General features: G+C 42.8%; 2 protein-coding genes across 2 annotated transcripts; one reads left to right on the forward strand and one right to left on the reverse strand.

Annotated features, from left to right (window-relative positions):
- Positions 1-353: 353 nt before the first annotated feature.
- abhd8b (abhydrolase domain containing 8b) lies at positions 354-18875 on the reverse strand. The gene is made up of 5 exons (XM_014123573.3): positions 17964-18875; positions 11118-11912; positions 9142-9312; positions 3563-3779; positions 354-3416 (listed from the first exon to the last, which is right to left on the reverse strand). The coding sequence occupies exons 2-5, from the start codon at positions 11903-11905 to the stop codon at positions 3186-3188; spliced, it is 1407 nt and encodes a 468-aa protein (XP_013979048.1). The 5' UTR covers positions 11906-11912; positions 17964-18875; the 3' UTR covers positions 354-3185.
- A 640-nt stretch (positions 18876-19515) lies between these two features.
- dda1 (DET1 and DDB1 associated 1) lies at positions 19516-22854 on the forward strand. The gene is made up of 5 exons (XM_014123578.3): positions 19516-19857; positions 20473-20553; positions 20641-20692; positions 20831-20892; positions 21106-22854. Exons 1-5 carry the CDS (start codon positions 19849-19851, stop codon positions 21208-21210), a joined length of 309 nt encoding a protein of 102 aa, XP_013979053.1. The 5' UTR covers positions 19516-19848; the 3' UTR covers positions 21211-22854.
- The last annotated feature ends 60 nt before the right edge of the window (positions 22855-22914 follow it).

Below are 22914 nucleotides of genomic sequence, written 5' to 3' on the forward strand. Positions count from 1 at the left end.
GAGCAAATATGTAAACTGGCGCAAACCTGGTAGCCTAAGCCATTTAAACCACTTCGTTCTATAGATTTGCTAGTGAATTTAATGGTATAAGCTTTGATTCCTAACGTGGACATCTATGTGATGTAACTGTATTAGGGTGGTGGATAAACCCAGTGTTTCTTCAAACTGCAATACTCCGGCTAGACACAAGGTGCCGCCCAAGTACAGGACACTTCCTTGGATGAGTAGACAGCATCCACTTGTCAGCTTTCCACGGTATGTACCGATTGTAGCTTGAAACTGCATGTGATTCTAACAGAGAAAATATATTTGTAACACACCTGGCTTTAAAAACATTTAAAATTATTGCATGGTATAATATTCCTCATGTTTTATTTTTGGTGAACTGAACATTCTTCCAGCACTTCATTTCTGAAATCAATATCAAAGGCGAACACATTTAAGACGCTGAAGGGCACAAATGTGATACTGATAGTTGACACAGATTCAGAACCATTCATATTTAAAATTCTAAGTGATATTCCATTGAGAACATGAGCTAAACCCATTTGACTAGCGAGAACTCAATTCTCAATTTGATTAATTCACTCCTATTCACTCATTTTTTCAGCATCAATACCTATATAAGCATCATTATTTGCTTGTAAAAGTTGCATATTGTGTCAAAAGTATACTCACGGCCCTGTTAAGTGTTATGTTTTCAAAATGCATATTGTTGTTTGTGGGTGACCTACTGACCACAGGAGGTTGGTGGCACCTTAATTGGGGAGGACGGGCTCGTGGTAATACCTGGAGCGGAATCAGTGGAACGGTATTAAATACAACAAACACATGGTTTCCATGGTTTCCAGGTGTTTGATGCCATTCCATTTGCTCTGTTCCAGCCATTATTATAAGCCGTCCTCCCCTCAGCAGCCTCCACTGCTACTGACGTTTCCATAACCAACAGTAACAGAGGGCTTTACACGGCTACATCACAGGAATCGACAAACGGAAACGGGATAGTGATCGTTTTGAAGTGACTGGACTGTTGTAGTGATAAGACCAGAGTTAAACCAAATAGTTTCAGTAACAGTCTTATTGGACGGGAGATCAACCTGACACCGCCTGTCCTGTGGAATACAGGTGAAGGGCATCATTCAGAGGAGGTTGGTGGCACCTTAATTGGGGAGGACGGGCTCTTGGTAATGGATAGAGCGGAATTGGTGGAATGGTATTAAACACATGGCTTCCATTTGTTTTATGCCATTCCATTTGCCGTCATCCCCTCAGCAGCCTCCACTGGTGTACACCTAGCTAAAGAGTAAGGGGTTAATTCAATCCGTAGCGCTGAAGATCCGTGCTGTGGCTCAACTTAAATTGAAAGGTCATTTCCAATTGAACCGACATATGCAGCATATACCATGAATGCGGGAACATTGCCTTTAAACTTCTAGAGCGCTGTAGTGCGGATCATCAGTGCTAGGGATTGATTCTATACAGTATTTAATACACTGTTATTCAACACAGTCTTTGTGACACTTATCAGACACAACGGGATGCTAGTTACACGACAGAGAGAACTTGCTATGTGGCACTGAAGAATTCTCAGACCGTAAGCAATTTTTGGTGTAGCAATATCATTTTCAGAGATTATATCACTTCTACCTGGAAAACAGGCAAACGATCATAATTATTTAGCATAGTTTTGGTGAGAAATATAACGCTAGGATTCAGTACAATTCTCCTTCTTAAAAGGGGTCCAAAACACACATCTGTCCTCTGTGTGTTTCCTAGGTAACCTGCAGCCAATAGGAAACATATTTGTTTCCCCATAAAATACACAAGGAGACTTTGTAGGACAGTCAAACATTGGTCTTTCTCCGGTCCCTCAAAGTTGTTACTCTGCATCTTTAGATAAAGCATAACATAGTTAGCTTGTCTGCTGTAATCATTCTGACAGGGAAGTGCTTTTAAATACTGTATGAATGCTGCATAAATATAATGTAGTAGGCTAGTTCTCAAAAAGCAGCATTGATCGTCATACATAATATTTAACCCCCATGTGCAAAAGTACTGTAAGGAAACAGAAGTTAGTTCTGGGGTTTCTGTCTTGCTCGTCACAACCATTGGATACCCGTTGGCGTGAGTAGTATAAGGGCTAGATTCAGATCAGTTCTGCCTGTCGGAGGTGTAACTGCGTTGGAGCTGTCGAATCAGCAAGCGGCTCCTGGCGTTATACCTATCGCGGACATTGCCATTGGATGTGCCGAGTTGGATTAGTAATAACCCCATGCAGCCTTGTTACAAGTTGGAACACTGGAATGTGCTGTAATCTACACCTCTAAGGCTGATAGAAATCCTCATTGTTTTTATTACTTCTGAACCTCCTAATGCAGGGGGATTTAAGAACGGGTTTGGTTTTGTGACAATGACGACAAGAGCAGCTGCTCACAGATTTGACAGTTCCAACGCAGACACCTCTGATATCGCCTAAACAAAAACAATGAAACAGCTATGGAGCAATTGTCAGTTATCGCCGGTTAAGGCTGGAACTGACTGAATCTGGGCCTAACAAGCAGTCTTCTTGGCTAGTTCTTTTCCTGTGTCAGTTGATCCCATCGAATAAAGTATTTTTCCCTCTCTGATCTACCCATGCTCTGACATTTCCACGTGGTTGGGCAACTGACAAGCCATCACAGGGGACTGAGTCTAGACCTGTGTCCTGGTACCACAAAGCAGCAACACACAAAACCAATACCATTACCAGATTCACCATGACCATCCTCTCCAACTCAGCACCTCTTCAGAGCTTCAAAAAAATGTTCTCTCCCACCTGTCTCCAGTCCCAGCCAGGGACCAGTTAATCAGAACAGGACCAGGAACAATACAATAGACCTCCCCCTGTTGTCCTCATATACGTCACTCTGTCCGTCCATACCTGCCAGCCCTCCTGTCCTTCCTGTCTGTTGTGGCTCAGACCTAGACCAAAAATGGGCCTGTCTGACCCTGTGTGCGGTGTTCTACCTCCTCAAATCCCACCTCAAACCTGCTCAGACCAGTTTAAACCAGCCCAGATCAGTTCAAACCAGCTCCCTGCACCTTAGGAGACATAGCCTAGCACAACCAGCAATGGTCGGCAGTACACACCACTGTCTGTGTCCGCTTTGACTGGAGTCAATACCACACATCCATCCCCCTCTGGGTTACTTGGTCTTGGCTTTGCTTTCTGGTGTTGCTCCTCCGTTGGATGCAGTGGGGATCTTGGCAGTTTCAGGTCTCTTGGTGGCGTTTTCGGGGCGGGGTTTAGATTTGGGCGGGGAGTCAGGCTCCCAGAGGAAGAACTCGTGCAGGAGGGTGTTGACACTCTCGGGACACTCCATCATCACCATGTGACTGCCTTCGTTGATTATCTTCAGGAAGGCCAGTAACAGGATCTGAGCGGAGGCAGGGAGGTTAGATTAGGTTCAGGTTTTATGTTTTAAAGCTAGGCTTAGAGTTAGGTTTAAAGTTAGGTTTAAAGCTAGGCTCAGAGTTAGGTTTAAAGGTAGGGTTAGAGTTGGCGTTAAGGTTTCCCACTCACCTCCGCCATGCGTTGATCTTCCTCTATGGGAACAAACTTGTCGTACATGCCGTGCACCAGCAGGATGGGCACTGGGATCTCTGCATGATAAACCTCGTCGCCCTCTGGCCAGTACTGACCACTCATCATGGCACGCAGCACGAAGGAGGACACGTTGAAAGCATTGTTGTCTTTCAACAGCTGCTTCTCCTTCGCACCCTGACGGGCAAACCCAGCCCTGACGCAGAGGAGAGGAGCATAAGAAATCATACTTGAACAACATACAGTAGACTGAAAGCTTTTTGTACAGAAGTTTGACTGTATTGAAGTAGGCCTGGGAGCAGAGGAGGCTCCTCAGAGGAGGATGGGGAGGACCATCCTACTTGGTAAATGTCATTTAAAAAAGTTATCCTTTTCAGATAAAACTTTACAAAATATATGTCAACAAATAACTGATTAAAACACACTGTTTTGCAATGGTCTACAGTAGCCTCAACAGCACTCTGTAGGGTAGCACCATGGTGTAGCTGGAGGACAGCTAGTTTCTCCTCTACATTGACTTCAATACAAAACCATGGTTCTCACCCCTATCCATAGACTTACACAGTAATTATGACAACGTTCATCCTCCAACCTATCAGAGCTTGTGCAGTATGAACTGACATGTTGTCCATCCAATCAAAGGATCAGAGAATGATTTGGTACTGAAAGTATAAGCTACAGCTAGCTAGCACTTCGAAAGACAATAGTTGAACAGTTTTGAACAAATACATTTTGAGAGAGAGAGAGAGAGAGATGTTTTTGTATTTTTTCTTCTTCTGAGTTTACCTTTCACTTCCCTTTTGCCCTTTTGGTGGATCCCCTGTAAACAGTTCAGAAAATGCAAAAATTCAAATCTATAGTTGACTTCTGGAAAAACTCAAAAGGGGGTAAAAACAAGTGGAGAGGGGAACTGTTTACAGGGGATCCACCAAAAGGGCAAAAGGGAAGTGAAAGGTAAACTCAGAAGAAGAAAAAATACAAATACAAGCTAGCTAATGCAGCTAATTTAGCCTACTCAACAACCTGACTCAAACAGAGTGGAATGCTATTTATGTTAGCTAGCTGGCTAAGGCTATCCAACACTGCAAGTCAAGGTAAGCTTTCCGTTTTAGAAAAGTATTGCCACCGGGGTAAGTGCTTGCTGTACACTGTACTGCGTGATTGTACACATGGATTGGATTGTGGGTTTACTAATGCATCAGGTCTAGTTTTCGCCTAAAATGACATACCCAAATCTAACTGCCTGTAACTCAGGCCCTGAAGCAAGGATATGCATATTATTGGTACCATTTGAAAGGAAACACTTTGAAGTTTGTGGAAATGTGAAAGGAATGTAGGAGAATATAACACAATAGATCAGGTAAAAGATAATATACAACTTTTTTTTTGTACCATCATTTTTGAAATGCAAGGGAAAGGCCATAATGTATTATTCCAGCCCAGCTGCAATTTTGGCCACTAGATGGCAGCAGTGCATGTGCAAATTTTAGACTGATCCAATGAACCATTTCATTTCTGTTCAAAATGTTGTATCAAGACTGCCCAAATGTGCCTAATTTGTTTATTAATAACTTTTCATATTCAAAACTGTGCACTCTCCTCAAACAATAGCATGGTATTATTTCACTGTAATAGCTACTGTAAATTGGACAGAGCAGTTAGATTAACAAGAATTTAAGCTTTCTGCCAATATCTGATATGTCTATGTCCTGGGAAATGTTCTTGTTACTTACAACCTCATGCTAATCGCATTAGCCAATGTTAGCTCAACCATCCCGTGGAAGGGACACCGATCCCGAATTAACTATAACGTTAACATGGTGACAACAATGTAGCGGTTAGCCAGAGCTGCCAACTCTCACGCATTTGACCCTCTTCACATGCTACACCTCTTATATACACTACATGACCAAAAGTATATGGACACCTGCTTGTCAAACATGTCATTACATAATCATGGGCATTAATATGGAGTTGGTCCCCCCTTTGCTGCTTCAACAGCCTCCACTAGCTGTTGGAATATTGCTGATGAGACTTGCTTCCATTCAGCCATAAGAGCATTAGTGAGGTCAGGCACCGATTTTGGGCGATTAGGCCTGACTCGAAGTCGACGTTCCAATTGATCCCAAAGGTGTTCGATGGGGTTGAGGTCAGGGCTCTGTGCAGGCCAGTCAAGTTCTTCCACGACAATCTCAACAAACTATTTCTGTACAGACCTCGCCTTGTGCACGGAGGCATTGTCAAGCTGAAACTGGAAAGGGCCTTCCCCAAACTGGTGCCACAAAGTTGGAAGCACAGAATTGTCTAGAATGTCATTGTATGCTGTAGCGAACTAAGGGGGCCTAGCCCGAACCATGAAAAATAGCCCCAAATCATTATTCCTCCTCCACTAAATTTTACAGTTGCCACTATGCATTCGGGCAGGTAGTGTTCTCATGGCATCCGCCAAACCCAGAATCATCTGTCGGACTACCAGATGGTGAAGCGTGATTTATCAATCCAGAGAACGCGTTTCCACTGTTTCAGAGTCCAATGGCTGCGATCTTTACACAATTCCAGCCAACGCTAGATTGCGCATGGTGATCTTAGGGTTGAGTGCGGCTGTTCGGCGCCATGGAAACAGTTCTTGTGCTGACATTGCTTCCAGAGGCAGTTTAGAACTCGGTAGTGAGTGTTGCAACCAAGGACAGATCATTTTTTTACACGGCCCCGTTCTGTGATTTTGTGTGGCCTACCACTTCGCAGCTGAGCCGTTGTTGATCCTAGAGGTTTCCACTACACAATAACAGCACTTACAGTAGATTGCGGCAGCTCTAGCAGGGCAGAAATGTGAGCACTTCAGTAAGGCCATTCTACTGCCAACGTTTGTCTATGGAGAATGCATGGCTGTGTGCTCGATTTTTATACACCTGTCAGCAACGGGTGTGGCTGAAATAGCTGAATCCACTAATTTGAAGATGTGTCCAAATACTTTTGTATATATAGTTTATCTCCTGCATAGAAAAGTGCTGCTTTCATTTTTCTTATAAGTCAGTGCGTTAACTTTTTAACTGTGCTGACTCCAAGTTGTTTTGAAATCGGAGCGCCTGAGCCTGCAATGTAACATCACGAGTGGAACTGCTTTCATTGTCCTGTCTTGTCACAGCACTGTGAACCGCAGCACATTGAAGCATATGATAGGTCTAGTTATGTAAGGAATCAAGTGGATTGGATGCTCATTTAAATAAATAAAAAAAACACTCCTTTAAAATGCTGAAAGGAGAGAGAATGTTCTCCGCTGAGTTTATACAACTGTAAAAAGAGCAGCATGGTAGAGCTGTTTTATGTACAATGTTATCAACAAAATGAGGTTGCTGCTAGTCCCGTCCCTATTGCAGAATGCAGCCCTTTGACAGCATGTACTAAAGTGGATTTCATCATCTCTTGCATTGGTCTCCTCGTTTGGTGATTGGCATTTAGACTGTGACAACGAAAAGGCAGCAGACAGACCTACAGTATGTTTTAGCATGGAGGTTTGGTCGGGTTACCTGATGTGTAACTATGAAAATGATTTTTCCAAACAGGTTGTGAACCCAAAAGTGTTTAATTCTAGGGGGGGGGGGGGGGGCAATAAATATTTAAAACATTTGGTTTAGGGGCAGATTTATGTCATCTTGTCTAAAGAAGATTTTATTATCTATTTACTTTATTTAGTCTGATCAGTGTAATTCCCATCCTTAATAATTTACTTTATTTAGTCTGATCAGGGGAATCGCCATCCTTAATAATTTACTTGATTTAGTCTGATCAGTGGAATCGCCATCCTTAATAATGGCCTACAAGAACACTACTGGTAATCCACTTCTTCCCAATTTTGCCAGTATAATCACATATTGAAATATGATATGCCTACTTGTGTCGTTGAAAATGAATTATATGAGGCTATGTATTTTTGCAGCTGTTCATGAACAGTTTTGAATCAGTCATACAAATAAGCATTTTTGACATTTTAGTATTGTGCAAATGCTAGGAAGAGATGGTAGGGGGGGCTCACAACTCATAAACACATCACATTTTGATCACAAGATGATGGCAAACGATCTCCAACTAGTAGTCATAAACCACCTGAATATTGATCTACAACTAGTAGTCATAAACCACCTGAATATTGATCTCCAACTAGTAGACATAAACCACCTGAATATTGATCTCCAACTAGTAGACATAAACCACCTGAATATTGATCTCCAACTAGTAGACATAAACCACCTGAATATTGATCTCCAACTAGTAGACATAAACCACCTGAATATTGATCTCCAACTAGTAGACATAAACCACCTGAATATTGATCTCCAACTAGTAGACATAAACCACCTGAATATTGATCTCCAACTAGTAGACATAAACCACCTGAATATTGATCTCCAACTAGTAGTCATAAACCACCTGAATATTGATCTACAACTAGTAGACATAAACCACCTGAATATTGATCTCCAACTAGTAGACATAAACCACCTGAATATTGATCTCCAACTAGTAGACATAAACCACCTGAATATTGATCTCCAACTAGTAGTCATAAACCACCTGAATATTGATCTCCAACTAGTAGTCATAAACCACCTGAATATTGATCTCCAACTAGTAGACATAAACCACCTGAATATTGATCTACAACTAGTAGGTAGAAACCACCTGAATATTGATCTCCAACTAGTAGTGGATATGGTATGACGGTTTGGATGGAGAGGTTTTTGCGCCTGATCACAGACAATTGTTATATTGTGTACTGAAGTCCACAAGCGAAGGGAAAAGGTGAGCGTGTGGATGTGATTATGCTGTATGTGGTTGCTATGAACGTGGACTGTGTGTGATCAGGGGTGTATTCATTCCGCAGATTCATTATTTATTTTTTTTTACCCCTTTTTCATGGTATCCAATTGGTAATTACAGTCTTGTCCCATCACTGCAACTCCCATACGGCACTGCGCCCGGCCTGCCACAGAAGTCGCTAGTGCGCGATGGGACAAGACCATCCCTGCCGGCCAAACCCTCCCCTAACCCAGACGACGCTGGGCCAATTGTGCGCTGCCCCATGGGTATCCCGGTGCGACAGAGCCTGGACTCGAACCAGGATCTCTAGTGGCACAGCTAGCACTGTGATGCAGTGCCTTAGACCACTGCGCCACTGGGGAGGCCATTCCGCAGATTCTGTAGCAAAAAAAATCTTCAAAGGAATGAAATGGGGAGGGACCTAACTGAATCATTTTATTTGCAAATCGTTTTGCAACTGTTTGGACTAAAGATTACACCCCAGATCAGCTAGATGAAGGCAAAAGTGTGCAAGGTGGTATTGAATGCGTCACTGTCTGTCACCTTTAATTGCTACAATTTGTCTCTCGACCTGTGCACCTACGTTATAAACTTTCATTTGTAGGCTAGGTTAAAGCAACCTCATGATGTGTATATGGCAAAAAGTATCATTGAGCTGGGTGAATGGAATATGAATGGCTGGGAGGGAAGGGGCACACACACGCACACGCACACACACACACAAACACACTGTTTGTTACTTGAGGAAGCTCCAGGCCAGGCAGGGGGACAGGCAGTGCAGCACACAGGTGGGCAAGTTGAAGATGGAACAGAGGCTGGGCTCCAGCGCTGTGGGACCTCCTCCGTTTATCATCACAACCTTGTGGACCTGGTCTGGGTACTCATGGGCCAGGAACGTACAGAACGACACACTACAGACAGAGACAGAGACAGAGACAGAGAGAAAGAGAGAGAGAGAGCGAGAAAGAGTAATCAGATATCAGCCTGGGAGATCAAAAGACAGAGGTCCATTATGTAGTGTTCCTTATGTGGCGTTCCTTATGTAGTGTTCATTATCTGGCATTCATTATGTAGTGTTCCTTATGTGGCGTTCATTATGTGGCGTTCATTATGTGGCGTTCATTATGTAGCATTCCTTATGTAGTGTTCATTATCTGGAATTCATTATCTGGCATTCATTATGTAGTGTTCATTATGTAGTGTTCCTTATGTAGCGTTCCTTATCTGGCGTTCATTATCTGGCGTTCCTTATGTAGTGTTCATTATCTGGCGTTCCTTATGTGGCGTTCCTTACGTGGCGTTCATTACGTGGCGTTCATTACGTGGCGTTCATTATGTGGCGTTCATTATCTGGCGTTCATTATCTGGCGTTCATTATCCGGCGTTCCTTATGTGGCGTTCATTATGTAGTGCTCATTATGTAGTGTTCCTTATCTGGCATTCATTATCTGGCGTTCCTTATCTGGCGTTCATTATGTAGCGTTCCTTATGTAGTGTTCATTATCTGGCATTCATTATGTCGTGTTCCTTATGTGGCGTTCCTTATGTGGCGTTCCTTATGTGGCGTTCATTATGTGGCGTTCATTATGTGGCGTTCCTTATCTGGCGTTCCTTATCTGGCGTTCATTATGTGGCGTTCATTATGTGGCGTTCATTATGTGGCGTTCATTATCTGGCGTTCCTTATGTGGCGTTCCTTATGTGGCGTTCCTTATGTGGCGTTCCTTACGTGGCGTTCATTATGTGGCGTTCATTATCTGGCGTTCATTATCTGGCGTTCATTATCCGGCGTTCCTTATGTGGCGTTCATTATGTAGTGCTCATTATGTAGTGTTCCTTATCTGGCATTCATTATCTGGCGTTCATTATCTGGCGTTCATTATCTGGCATTCATTATGTCGTGTTCCTTATGTGGCGTTCATTATGTGGCGTTCCTTATCTGGCGTTCCTTATCTGGCGTTCCTTATGTGGCGTTCCTTATGTGGCGTTCATTATCTGGCGTTCATTATCTGGCGTTCATTATCTGGCGTTCATTATGTAGCGTTCCTTATGTAGTGTTCATTATCTGGCATTCATTATGTAGTGCTCATTATGTAGTGTTCCTTATCTGGCATTCATTATCTGGCGTTCATTATCTGGCGTTCATTATCTGGCGTTCATTATGTAGCGTTCATTATGTAGTGTTCATTATCTGGCATTCATTATGTAGTGCTCATTATGTAGTGTTCCTTATCTGGCGTTCATTATGTAGCGTTCCTTATGTAGTGTTCATTATCTGGCATTCATTATGTAGTGCTCATTATGTAGTGTTCATTATCTGGCGTACATTATGTCGTGTTCATTATGTGGCGTTCATTATGTGGCATTCATTATGTAGTGTTCATTTTGTAGTGTTCATTATCTGGCATTCATTATGTAGTGTTCATTATGTAGTGTTCATTATCTGGCATTCATTATGTCGTGTTCATTATGTGGCGTTCATTATGTGGCATTCATTATGTAGTGCTCATTATGTAGTGTTCATTATCTGGCGTACATTATGTCGTGTTCATTATGTGGCGTTCATTATGTGGCATTCATTATGTAGTGTTCATTTTGTAGTGTTCATTATCTGGCATTCATTATGTAGTGTTCATTATGTAGTGTTCATTATCTGGCATTCATTATGTAGTGTTCCTTATGTAGTGTCTGTAGCTAACACACTTCAGTCTTCTCACCCATAGGAGTGTCCAATGAGGATGTTCCTCTTCCGTGCGTATCTCTTAAAGATGGCCCTCATGTCCTCAGCCAGGGCGTAGAACGTGTACGCTGCCGCGATCTGAGGTGCCGAGCTCGCCCCGTGACCCGCCAGGTCAGGCGCGATGACCTCATAGCCCAGACGGGAGAAGAAGTCCAGCTGGCTGCCCCAGATGTCGAGGGAACCGCCCACGCCGTGCACGAAGAACACTGCCACGTCTGCGTGTGTCCCCTTACATGACGTGATCGTCCTCTCGCTGTCAATCACCACTGTGCGTTTGGGCTTCCGCCGGCGCTTCCGGGGCTGCTGGGTCAGATCTGGGGCTGATCCGAGGGTCGGGGCTGGAGATGTCGCCGCTCCCCCTGTTCCAACCACTGACCCTGTCTTGTCCGCTTTAGGGTCAGCGGTGGGAGTTGGATTGGACGATGGGTCTGCGAGCTCCACCTCCACGGTACAGTTGGGTTGTGCGTCTCCGTTCTGAGCATGTAACAGCTCCTGTCTCGCCGCGTCGCCCAGGTCCTCTATCAGTAGCTGCCCATTACGGTACACTGTGATCTTCCTCTTACGGTGGACCCTTCCCCCCGGCCCCCTGGGCTCGTCCACCACCTCCCGCTCCGGGATGATGTGTCGGACCCTCAAGACACGACCCGGTTTGACCTCCACGAACTCGTAGCCGTCGGCGGGTTCCGAGGTTTCTATGGGAACCACGACGTTGGCCGACTTCCCTGTCAGGCAGCAGAGGAGGCCGTCCATTAACGTGGTCAACATGGCTGCCCTTGGAGGGAAACACACACCGACACACGCATGCACAGACACACACACAGACAAAACACACATAAACATCTATTGCATATGACTCATGAGGGTAGTAATAATGTCTGCTGTTTTACTACACACACACACACACACACACACACACACACACACACACACACACACACACACACACACACACACACACACACACACACACACACACACACACACGCTCACAAACCCACTCACAGCATGCACACACAAACACACGCTAGTAGGATAATCCCTATTCTAAAGCCTTCAGAGGCAAGGTTAGTTTAAGTACCACAGAATAATGAACACACAATCTCTCAGCGATGGAAGAGTGACTACGTACGTTAAAAACAACGTTAAACGTTAAACGTTAAAAAACAAATATCTGTGTCTGATTTATATGCATTTATGTGCCTTAAAGCTAGCAAAACAAGTTAGTGTGGTAGCCTTCTGTTGCCTATCACTACACAAGGGGCTATCAACAGGGATGTAGCTGTAGCGCCCCCTGGCTGTGGAGTTGTAGTAACAAAGGTGCCTTAAAGCTTGTCAATCTTCCTTCAGACGTGGCTTATTATAGGCTCTTATATGAAGCTTCTTCCTCTAGCAGGGCCTTATGGGTATTCATAGAAAAGGACAGGAATAGCCCATGGCTGAGTTAAAGCCGGCTACAGTGTGACAATGGGTACACTCGGTGTCTTCCAGAATCATTTTCGGGCTGTTAGAATCGGATTATGGAAAAAGTTTTTGGGGGAGTGGGACTACTCTGAATGAAGTGAAAATGACATGCATTCACACATGCACGTCACGTACGTATCGTTTATTTTCACCCAACTTCTAACCTAAATCCAATGACATGGTGAAATGATTTGTTGATTTCAAGTTGAATTCACGTTAGTTGACAACTCAACCAAATATGAATCAAAACTAGATGTCTATGCCCAGTGGGTATGCTCTTTGTGCAAATACAGACTGTTCGACCTCAGCCCTACTGTGGTTGGATAAGGAGGATTATAGTAAAACATTTCGCATATCATTCCTCTCCTCTCCCCTTTGGCTTACTTCCTCTTCCCACACAGTGCTGTGTGTTTTGTGATATCTGTAGGCCTTGATGTCTGACACATCAGGTTTGAACATCCTAAATCCGGGACAAGGTTTGCTTTGCTAGCAAACGGGTCCCTGGCCTTGACTACTGTGGTGTTGCCCTCTGTTTTCTCTCAGTGTATTTTCGGAAAGGCCAGAACGTAAACACCTGTACTGTGTTTAAGACGTAATAAGTTATTATATACGAGTACATATATAATAGCTTATTATATATCTAACACAGACCATACACCTTACTGTTAATAAGTAGTCATGTCAGGTCTCATTTGAGGTAGAATATACAGTGCCTTCAGAAAGTATTCATACCCCTTGACTTATTCCACATTTTGTTGTGTTACAGCCTGAATTCAAAATGGATTATAAAAACTACTCAGTCCTTACCAATTACAAGCACACCCATAACATGATGCAGCCACCACAATGCTTGAAAATATGGAGAGTGGTACTCAGTAATGTGTTGTATTGGATTTGCCCCAAACATAACACTTTGTATTCAGGACAAAAGGCTAATTGCTTTGCCAATTTTTTTTATCCTACCACTGTCACGCCCTGATCTATTTCACCTGTCTTTGTGCTCGTCTCCACTCCCCTACTGGTGTCGCCCATCTTCCCCTTTATCACCTGTGTACTTATACCTGTGTTTTCTGTTTGTCTGTTGCCAGTTCATCTTGTTTGTCAAGATTATCAGCGTTTGTCCTGTCAGCTCCTGTCTTTTCCCAGCCTCTCTTTTTCTCTCCCTCCTGGTTTTTGACCCCTGCCTGTCCTGATGCTGAACCCACCCGCCGACCACTCTGCCTGACCCTGACTGCCGTCCTGTACCTTTGCCTCTGTTGCTGTAATAAACATTGTTACTTCGACACGGTCTGCATCTGGGTCTTACCTTATCCTGATAACCACAACCATTAAACTGTTTTAAAGTCACCATTGGCCTCATGGTGAAATCACTGCGCGGTTTTCTCCCTCTCCGGCAACTGAGTTAGGAAGGATGCCTGTATTTTTGTAGTGACTGGGTGTATTGATACACCGTCCAAAGTGTAAATAATAACTTCACCATGCTCAAAGAGATATTCAATGTCTGCTTTTTTTATTTTACCCATCTACCAATAGGTGCCCTTCTTTGCGAGGCATTGGAAAACCTCCCTGGTCTTTGTGGTTGAAACTGTATTTGAAATTCACTGGTCGACTGAGGGACCTTACAGATAATTTTATGTGTGGGGTACAGAGAGGAGGTAGTCATTCAAAAATCATGTTAAACACTATTATTGCACACAAAGTGAATCCATGCAACTTATTATTGTATTATATGTTTGTTTACTCCATGTGTAACTCTGTGTTGTTGTATGTGTCTAACTGCTTTGCTTTATCTTGGCCAGGTCGCAATTGCAAATGAGAACTTGTTCTCAACTTGCCTACCTGGTTAAATAAAGGTGAAATAAATAATTTTTATGTGACTTGTTAAGCACATTTTTACTCCTGAACGCATTTATTCTTGCCATAACAAAGGGGTTGAATACATATTGACTCAAGACATTTCAGCTTTTACTTTGAATTAATTTGTTAAAATTTCAAAAAACATCCTTCCACTTTGACATCCTGAAGTATTGTGTATAGGCCAGTGATTAGTTTTTTGTTTCAATTTAATCCATTTTCAAATCATCATCAAAAAAGACTGTAACACATTTTTCCCCCAATAAGTCAAAGGGGTGTGAATACTTTCTGAAGGCACTGTAGATTAACATAGCGTCCTCCTGCCTAAAAGACCACCTCCTTTTCCTAGCAGTCTCCCTCAGTCTCCCTCAGAGTTCATAATAAGTGGGGATAGAGAAACTATGGCTTTAATATTATTCAGAATTCCAGTGGCGCCTGAAACCCCCTCAGATATGTCTCGTCACAAAACTCTGAATGACAAAAATCACTGAGTGGGACCTCTTACATTAATCCCACAAACTGCAACCGTGGGCTGTTTTGTGGCTTGGCACAGATTTTGTTTTGAAATCACTCCTACTCCTACGCTGTGGATCTGTTCCCGATTTAATTCATTTTGCTGATGTTGACATCATTCATGTGGTCTTATCTGAATTATACACTTACAGCAATGAGTGTTCAGAGAAATTGCCACCCACTGTCTTGGCCAATAATGCTGTTATTGATGATGTACCCAGCATAACATGCATGAAACTGCCCACAAATAGCAAAAATCACACATTCTTATCGTACACATTCAAATCATCCCACTGTCTACCCACTGAGGAACAAGAGCGAACACTTTTTGGTAACTCCAGGCAATTTCCTTCCGAGTCAGGAATTGGGTCAAAATCGCAGTTTGGTCTATGAGTGATATGCTAATGTTGTCACCCCTACAAATTGGCCAGTAATATCTGCAAGGTTAGCAGTAGCGACACACAGCATTCCTGCCAATGGCGTTGTTAAGACAGTGTTACATAAGCACAGACCAAAGGGTAGTCATCCCTGTGTAGGGATTGGTGCCCACGAAAGCCCATACATCATCAGATGGATTAGATGTCACTATGGCCTCAGAGTGTTGACAGTCTCAGGCCTGCTAAGGGTCAACAAACATGAACAACAATCCCTCTTCTTCTAAGAGGTGTGACTTCAGGCTTTCCTTCTGTTCTGTAAGATGCATTGTATTTCTGTACAGCAACGTTGGCATTCTTGATATCAAGGTGTTGATAGATCCAACTTCTGAGGATGCTGTCGCGTTCACGTGCTATTTGGAACTTAGAAATTTCCGACTTGCTAAATGGTTGTAGTTATAGACAGGCCGCGTTCAACCAGTTAGCAAGTGGCAAATTTCAGAGTTTCCTAGTTCTGACTGGCACGTGAACGTATACTCAGAAGTTGGATCTATCAACATCTTGTTATCAAGGATGCCACTTTTATTGTACAGAAATACCATGCATCTAGAACAGAAGCATGCCTGTGTAGGAGCATACTTCCTTTAGTAGCCAGGGAAGAACCAGCCTTTCAACGCTCTTCACCACTAAAAGGTTAAAGCTACAGGGCAGTAGTCATTGTTGCAGGAAGGGTTGCTCTTTTTAGGTACTGGGCTTATGGTGGACAATTTCCATATTATTGGGATGGAATGTTCTGCCAGAGACCGGTTAAAGAGCTCACAGAAAACACCTGCCAGTTGCTTATGGCACACATTCTTTATTTTATTTCACCTTTAATTAACCAGGTAGGCCAGTTGAGAACAAGTTCTCATTTACAACTGCCACCTGGCCAAGATAACGCAAAGCAGCGCGACAAAAACAACAACACAGAGTTACACATTAAGTAGGTGAACGCTGATGTTGTCTGGCCCAGGTGCTTTTCTTTGTTTTGTCCTTTTAAACATAGCTTCACCATCTTTTGGTTGCAGCTGGACAATTGTGTAACAGTGTGAGACATGTTAGATAGGTCAGAGATCAGCTTTTCCCTTTCAATTGCAAAGTCATGTTGGTCAAATCTACAATAAAAACTTAAGATTCTCTGCAGGTCAACACAGTCTTTTCTGGGGGGGGGGGAGAAGGGGACAGTTTGGGTGTTATTAAGGGCTGCCAGTGTTTTCACACCCCTCGAAGCATCTTTACAATCCTGAAAGAGCCTTTCCTTCTTCTCCTTGTACACTCTTATAGCCTGTTTCATCTGCATTTTTAATTTGGATTGAATTAGTTTACCCTCAACCTTGTTGCCAGTGGTAAATGCTATATTCTTTTCATTTAAAGTTGTTTTCAGGTCCTTTGTGATCCAGGGTTTGTTGTTAGAAAATAAATGTACAGTTTTGGAAGGAACAATCATCTCCTCACAGAAATGAATACAGTCAGTGATAGCTTCAGTGGCCTCCTCAAGGCTCGCTCCCTCTGTGAACACACTCCTGCCTGCAGAGTCAAAGCAGCCCGCCGGCAGAGTCAAAGCAGCCCTGTAAGGTCTCACTGGTATCATTGTCCCATTTTCTGACCACTTTCTTAACCACACCTTGTAGTTTGGTACAATAGACTAGTATTAAATAAGATGCTAAAATCTGGTGTTCAGGCTGTAAATTCATGTATATCGTAAGCAATAGGTTCTGTACTAAACCAGAGGCGAGGCCAAGTTGACCAACCAAGAGAGAAGTCTATTTGGTACTAAAAACACACTAATTTATAAATGCTGCTGAGAATTTGTTCCTTGTCCTCCAATGGACTGGTGTCAGCTGGAGGGTCCAATCAAAACAAAGCAACACTTCACTTGACCTATCGCTGGTTGACATCTTCAAAATAATCTATAGGATAGGAGCTTTGTCTTGAAAACAAATCATCAAAAAATGTAGGTCATAAAACCAATCAAACACAGTTGGTGTGACATTAAACACAAAAGACACCCTAAAGGTAGCCTGGAACATTATTTTCATGACTATGTATTCATTATCTAGTTATATAATTATTATAAAAAATTACATTAAATATTTAGCATCCAAGCTTATTTTGAAAACCTCAACCAGGAATGTACAATATCATCTCAGTAAATACCATGCAATAGGGGTGTGCAAAGAACAATGAATGTCTTTACTACTATTCAATGTTCTAGGACTCCATTCCATAAAATGGAAAACAACCGAGCGTGCGCAGACTGCGCACTGCCGGTCTGAATGGGGAACTGAACGAGCGTCTGATGCGACAAATACACAGCGAATGCCAGCATGTTTATCAGCTTTTGTTCACCAGAGACATTAGATCAGCCATGGCACTTTACACACGTCATATCACATCCCATTTTGGTATTTGATTTATGCTAATTAAATTCTGAGAATGTGTTACACAACTGGTTTAGCAGATCTGCCAATTTCCACGGAGCGTGTTCCTTCTTAATCTTCTGTTGACACAACATGCCATCATAATCATACAGCAAGCTTCAGACCCATACATTCTTATTTCTCAATAACGAAGACTCTTACCTTATTTTTGTCGACGTCCACAGGGGTACAATTATTAGACAATACGCTTCTTTCTCGTATACTGCGTCTTCGAAACAGGAGCTCTATAATCTGTTGCAGCCAATCCAATAAACTAATCTAATTTGAGTCTGCAGCACTGTTCTCAACATTCTCACCCGCTAGTTTACATGGCTACTACAATTTAAAAGAAAAGCGCGTTTATCAATTCCATTGCATCTTGAACGTGGACGCATAGTAGACGCGCACGCCAGGTGTCTACATGTGCAAGTTTTTATCTATAAAGCGCACAGTTCACGTTTGTCCAACTGTTCCATACCCTCGTCCTGTATCCGCATTATGGAGCTGCCCCCTACCGCTTGATTGACGTGCGAGAGAACCAGCTCTAGACACAACAGTGCCACCACCAGCGGACCAATAACACGTAGCCCCCGTTGCTACTAACGAGAGAAAATCTTTAATACATATTGGAATATGCAGCATACTTTGCGAGCAGAACTCTTCCAAAATATACCCCTGCAAAACGCATATAATTAAGTGTAGGTCTAACATCAATTTCTAGGTCATATTCTCCCTACAGCGCTGCACTGTGAATGAACCAGCCCAGCTGTCTCCATGGAGATGGCACCCTATACACGATACATTGGGAACAGTGTGTGCCACTTTGTTCACCTCCTAGCTGACACACAGCTGATACAGGGGTAAACAGTCCCTGATAAACAGTCCCTGATAAACAGTCCCTGAAAAGTACAATTTCAGTCAAAACTGCTTAGTTGTTTCCATTTACACTGGAACACGTGAAATTCTAAATGATAAAGCCAATCAATCCCATTGGTTTCAAACAAGTGTATAGGGAAAATGCTACATGTTTCCATAATCATAATACCACCCTTCTTCCTCTCTCCTCATCCTCCTCTAGCTGACAACGGTGGCTGATGCAGTTGCTATTGGGTTTGTTGCTAAGGAACAGTTACCAGGGGATCCAGATGCCAGAGAGGCAAGACCAGGCAGACTCCCATAAACCAGCCGTCACTCAGAGACAGAAGTATGATGCCCTGGTAACGGCCTATTCACAGCCATGTTTCACACATAGGCCTACCACAGAAATGATCACAGACTGAGCAGCTACATAAGTCTCAAATAAAGGGTATACATTTGCTGCAATTGCATGTTAAAGGCCCTACATCAATTTATTTAAACAGTATTATGGGATAGCTGTATACCATGTTTATTAACCTACATGTGTAATTAAAAGTAGGATATCCCATGGCCTTTACACAATAGCAGTGAAGCAGAGTGCCAATAGAGAGCGCTTACTTACAAAGCAAACCCATTTCTCATTAGGGTTAAAGCACATTCCATATATATGTTAGATCAATGAGAAAAAGGAATCGACTGGATGCATCACTTCCATTCTTCCCTGCCATTATCTGTCAACCTATCCCAAGTTTTTGGGTGGAGCAAAAAATAAAAGATAGACAGCTTTCTGTCCAATTACGATACGATATATTGTGGTCTTAGATCACGTGGGATAGGTTAATAGCCAATGGTTATGCTTGGGTTGAAGCTGTAAATGCAGCATTTAGCTACCATCATGCTAAAGAGTTAGCCACGAAGCAAAGCAGTTACATGTATTTATGGCCATGAGCCTCACTTTACTTTATGCGGTGTGTTTAATGATTACATGTGGTGTAATTGGACGCAAGACTGTTAACAACAGCGTGATTCCAATTACAAGTGAATGTGGAGGATTTCATAGAGCAACTAGCTAGCTAACGACTGTTAGCTCGCCAAAACAGTTAGCTTTGGCTAGCTACCTGCCATATTATCTATCCATCTGCAAGCTATCAGTCGGCGTCTCGTCGTGGGACACTAAAAAGGGAAAACCATGGATAAGGTAGCTAACTTAACGGCAAAACATTTTGTTTACAGAAGGCAGCTAGCTTGACAAATTAGTTATGGCAGCTTGGCTAGCTAGCTAGCGTAATGCTAGCTAATGTCATGATCTTATCATGTGGCTGTTTATCTGAGTTGTTTAATCGTATGATCTCAATTAGTTATCTAGCTTGCTATCTGTCTTCTTGGTAACATTTCATGTTTCCATTGAATACTTGGCTAGCTTGTATCTTAGCTAGCCAAAAAGAATAGCCAGAAAGAATCCACCAAACAGACAGACAGGGAACGCCCAGTGTCAGCCACTCATGGCATCAGCCCCCCTTTTCGAGCAGGGCAGGGGTGTACCCCACCCATGTCATGGTGACTTGGAGGACACGTATTCCAGAACATTAGTGTTCTTTGCTTCTCACTTTGTCTAGTTTAAACCAAACGCTGTCAAATGGGCTATAGAGCATCCTTCATATTTAGCTAGAGGTCAACCTAGACATCCTGCAGGGCAGGAGGCTTGGTCACCCCTGAGCTACAGGATGGAAGATGCTCTGCAAAATTGTCTGTTTGGGTTCAGCCTACACCTTTCACCATACAACACAAACCGAATACTTTTCTTTTTCTAAAGGCGGATTTCTTAAAGGGTCTCCCCGTTTACAACAAGAGCAACTTCAGCCGGTTCCATGCAGACTCTGTGTGTAAAGCATCGGTGAGCACCGACTATTAGAACATTTTCCATGTAAAAGTGAAAGAGATAAGTCTTGCTCCATCTGAATCTCTAAATTACTTTTTACAGAACCGAAGACCGTCCGTGTACCTCCCGACACGTGAGTACCCCTCAGAACAGAGTAAGTACCTCCATTCTTTAGTCAAGAGGACAGACTTCATGGACATTTTTTTAATTTAGCTTTTCTTGGGAAAAATATACTGCTAGAAATAGAACTATGGGAATGAAATCTGAGTTTTGAAATTCTTTTACTTACCAGTTATTGTCACAGAGAAAACCAATATCCTCCTGCGTTACCTTCATCATCACTGGGACAAAAAGGTGAGGTTGATGGAGAGTTTGCGTTACTGAATAGATAGATGCTATCCAGGTGTGAATGTAAGGTGTCACAGACCAGGGCACTGGGAAGCATGGTCAGTCATGCTCACTCTTAAACGGAACATCAACTTTGTGGAGCAGGTTGTGAATCAGGTGTGTGTCCATGCTTTTAGTTTAGTGAGTGACAGTACTATATTTTCCCTCTCTGTTGAACAGAACGCAGCGAAGAAGAGGGAACAGGAGCAAGGAGAGGGAGGGGGTCCAGCACCTCCATGCAAAATCGCCAGGACAGATAGCCAAGAGATGAACGAGGACTCTTAGGAGTGTGTGTGTGTGTGTACGGATGCGTGCATCTGTGGAGGAAGCACACGGACAGGCCCACCATGACAGACATGAAGACAAACAATCTGAGAAAGAGTCCGCCCAGGTTTGGGAAAGACAAAACATTTTTTTTTCTTTTTTTTGTTACCTTTTGCAAAAAGCTTCCTGTCAGGTCCAGTGTTGTCTTCAGCTTCACTGCCCAGCCTTGGCCTCATGGGGGCACTGCAACACCTTTCCACAGTTTGCTTCTGCAGACCCAAGTATACATTGTGATTGTGAATTGCTGCCTGCCACAACCCGGCCACCACAACAGGGGAAGAAACTACCCCCCCATCTCCCAGACTTGTGTTAATGTTCAATATGCATTATCTTCCATGATTCTGTTCTGAATTTGTGTGTGTTTTGAAGTTTGTGCTGGCTTGTTTTACTGTACATTTTAGGACTGAATTCTTTCATCTATTGGCCCCCTACTGGTCAATAGGGATAACATGACAAGTGACTCAACAGCTAACTAGCTTAGTTTGAATGTTTGCAGCTTTCTGGCAATGTATGCTGTTAAAAAGGGTATTATAGAATGGCAAGCCAAATTGTTTTAGTCACCAGGTGTTGACTACTCACTTTACCAGAATTGTTTGGAATTTGTTTACACTGTAATCGATGTACCCATAATGTATGTTTGAAGATCTCACCTTACCAGCACAACCAAGTGATAGCAGAGGTAGAGCAAAAAATAGAAGCCTATGTCAATATGAGGGGTGGTGAGAGAATGTTGTATTCAGTATGAAGACCTGTGTAAATACTATAGCCAGTGGCAGCTGTTAGATATTAAGATCTAGGCTTTATATTTCTCTAAAGAACATGACATTGCATCTGACTTTTGTCAAATAAATATATGTAGCTACATGGCTATAATAAGTATTTTGTGTAAATACTTATTATGGGGGGGGGGGGTTGTGTGGAGAAGAGGATACAGGGATATATACCACAGGAGGTTGGTGGCACCTTAATTGAGGAGGATGGGCTCTTGGTAATAGCTGGAGCGGAATCAGTGGAATGGTATTAAGTACATAAAACACATGATTTCCATGTGTTTGATGCCATTCCATCTGCTCCATTCCGGGCGTTATAAGCCGTCCTCCCTTCAGCAGTCTCCTGTGGTATATAAGTAACAGACCACTGCCATGGAATGCATGAACAGAAAGGTGCAGTCACCATCCTGCCTTGTTCCAGAGATTCAGCTTGTACTGGTGTTGTACTACTGTACAATACTACACTGAATTCTGGAGTTTATTCAGAATGCTGCAGATAGAAATGTAATGAAAAGAGCTGACGAGTAGTATCTGCTCTATATTATACATTTGTATGCACTTTTATGTTGGACCCTTCTGAACAGGCCCCAGACCTTTGTTAATGTTTACGCTGCCCAACAAAGTCACGGCAAGTCTATTTTCCCCTCAGCTCCAGATGCTGCAATCGATGTGAGTTTCCTACTGTATCTGCCATTGAAGTGTAAAGACCTGCTCTACTCTTCTGCTAGACTAGACTGTTCTGAATATCCACTCTTTGCCTCACCCTGTTTTATTGTATATTAGGTCAAACTTTATTTTCAGCTTGGCTCCAATAAAAGCAGTGATCAAAAAGTAATGTCCGTTGTCATGTTATTGAAACAATGTAAATTGTAAATTTGTTTCACACTTTTATATT

Source organism: Salmo salar, chromosome 10, assembly GCF_965601325.2.
Source record: "Salmo salar chromosome 10, fSalSal1, whole genome shotgun sequence".
NCBI classification, from domain to species: Eukaryota; Metazoa; Chordata; class Actinopteri; order Salmoniformes; family Salmonidae; genus Salmo; species Salmo salar.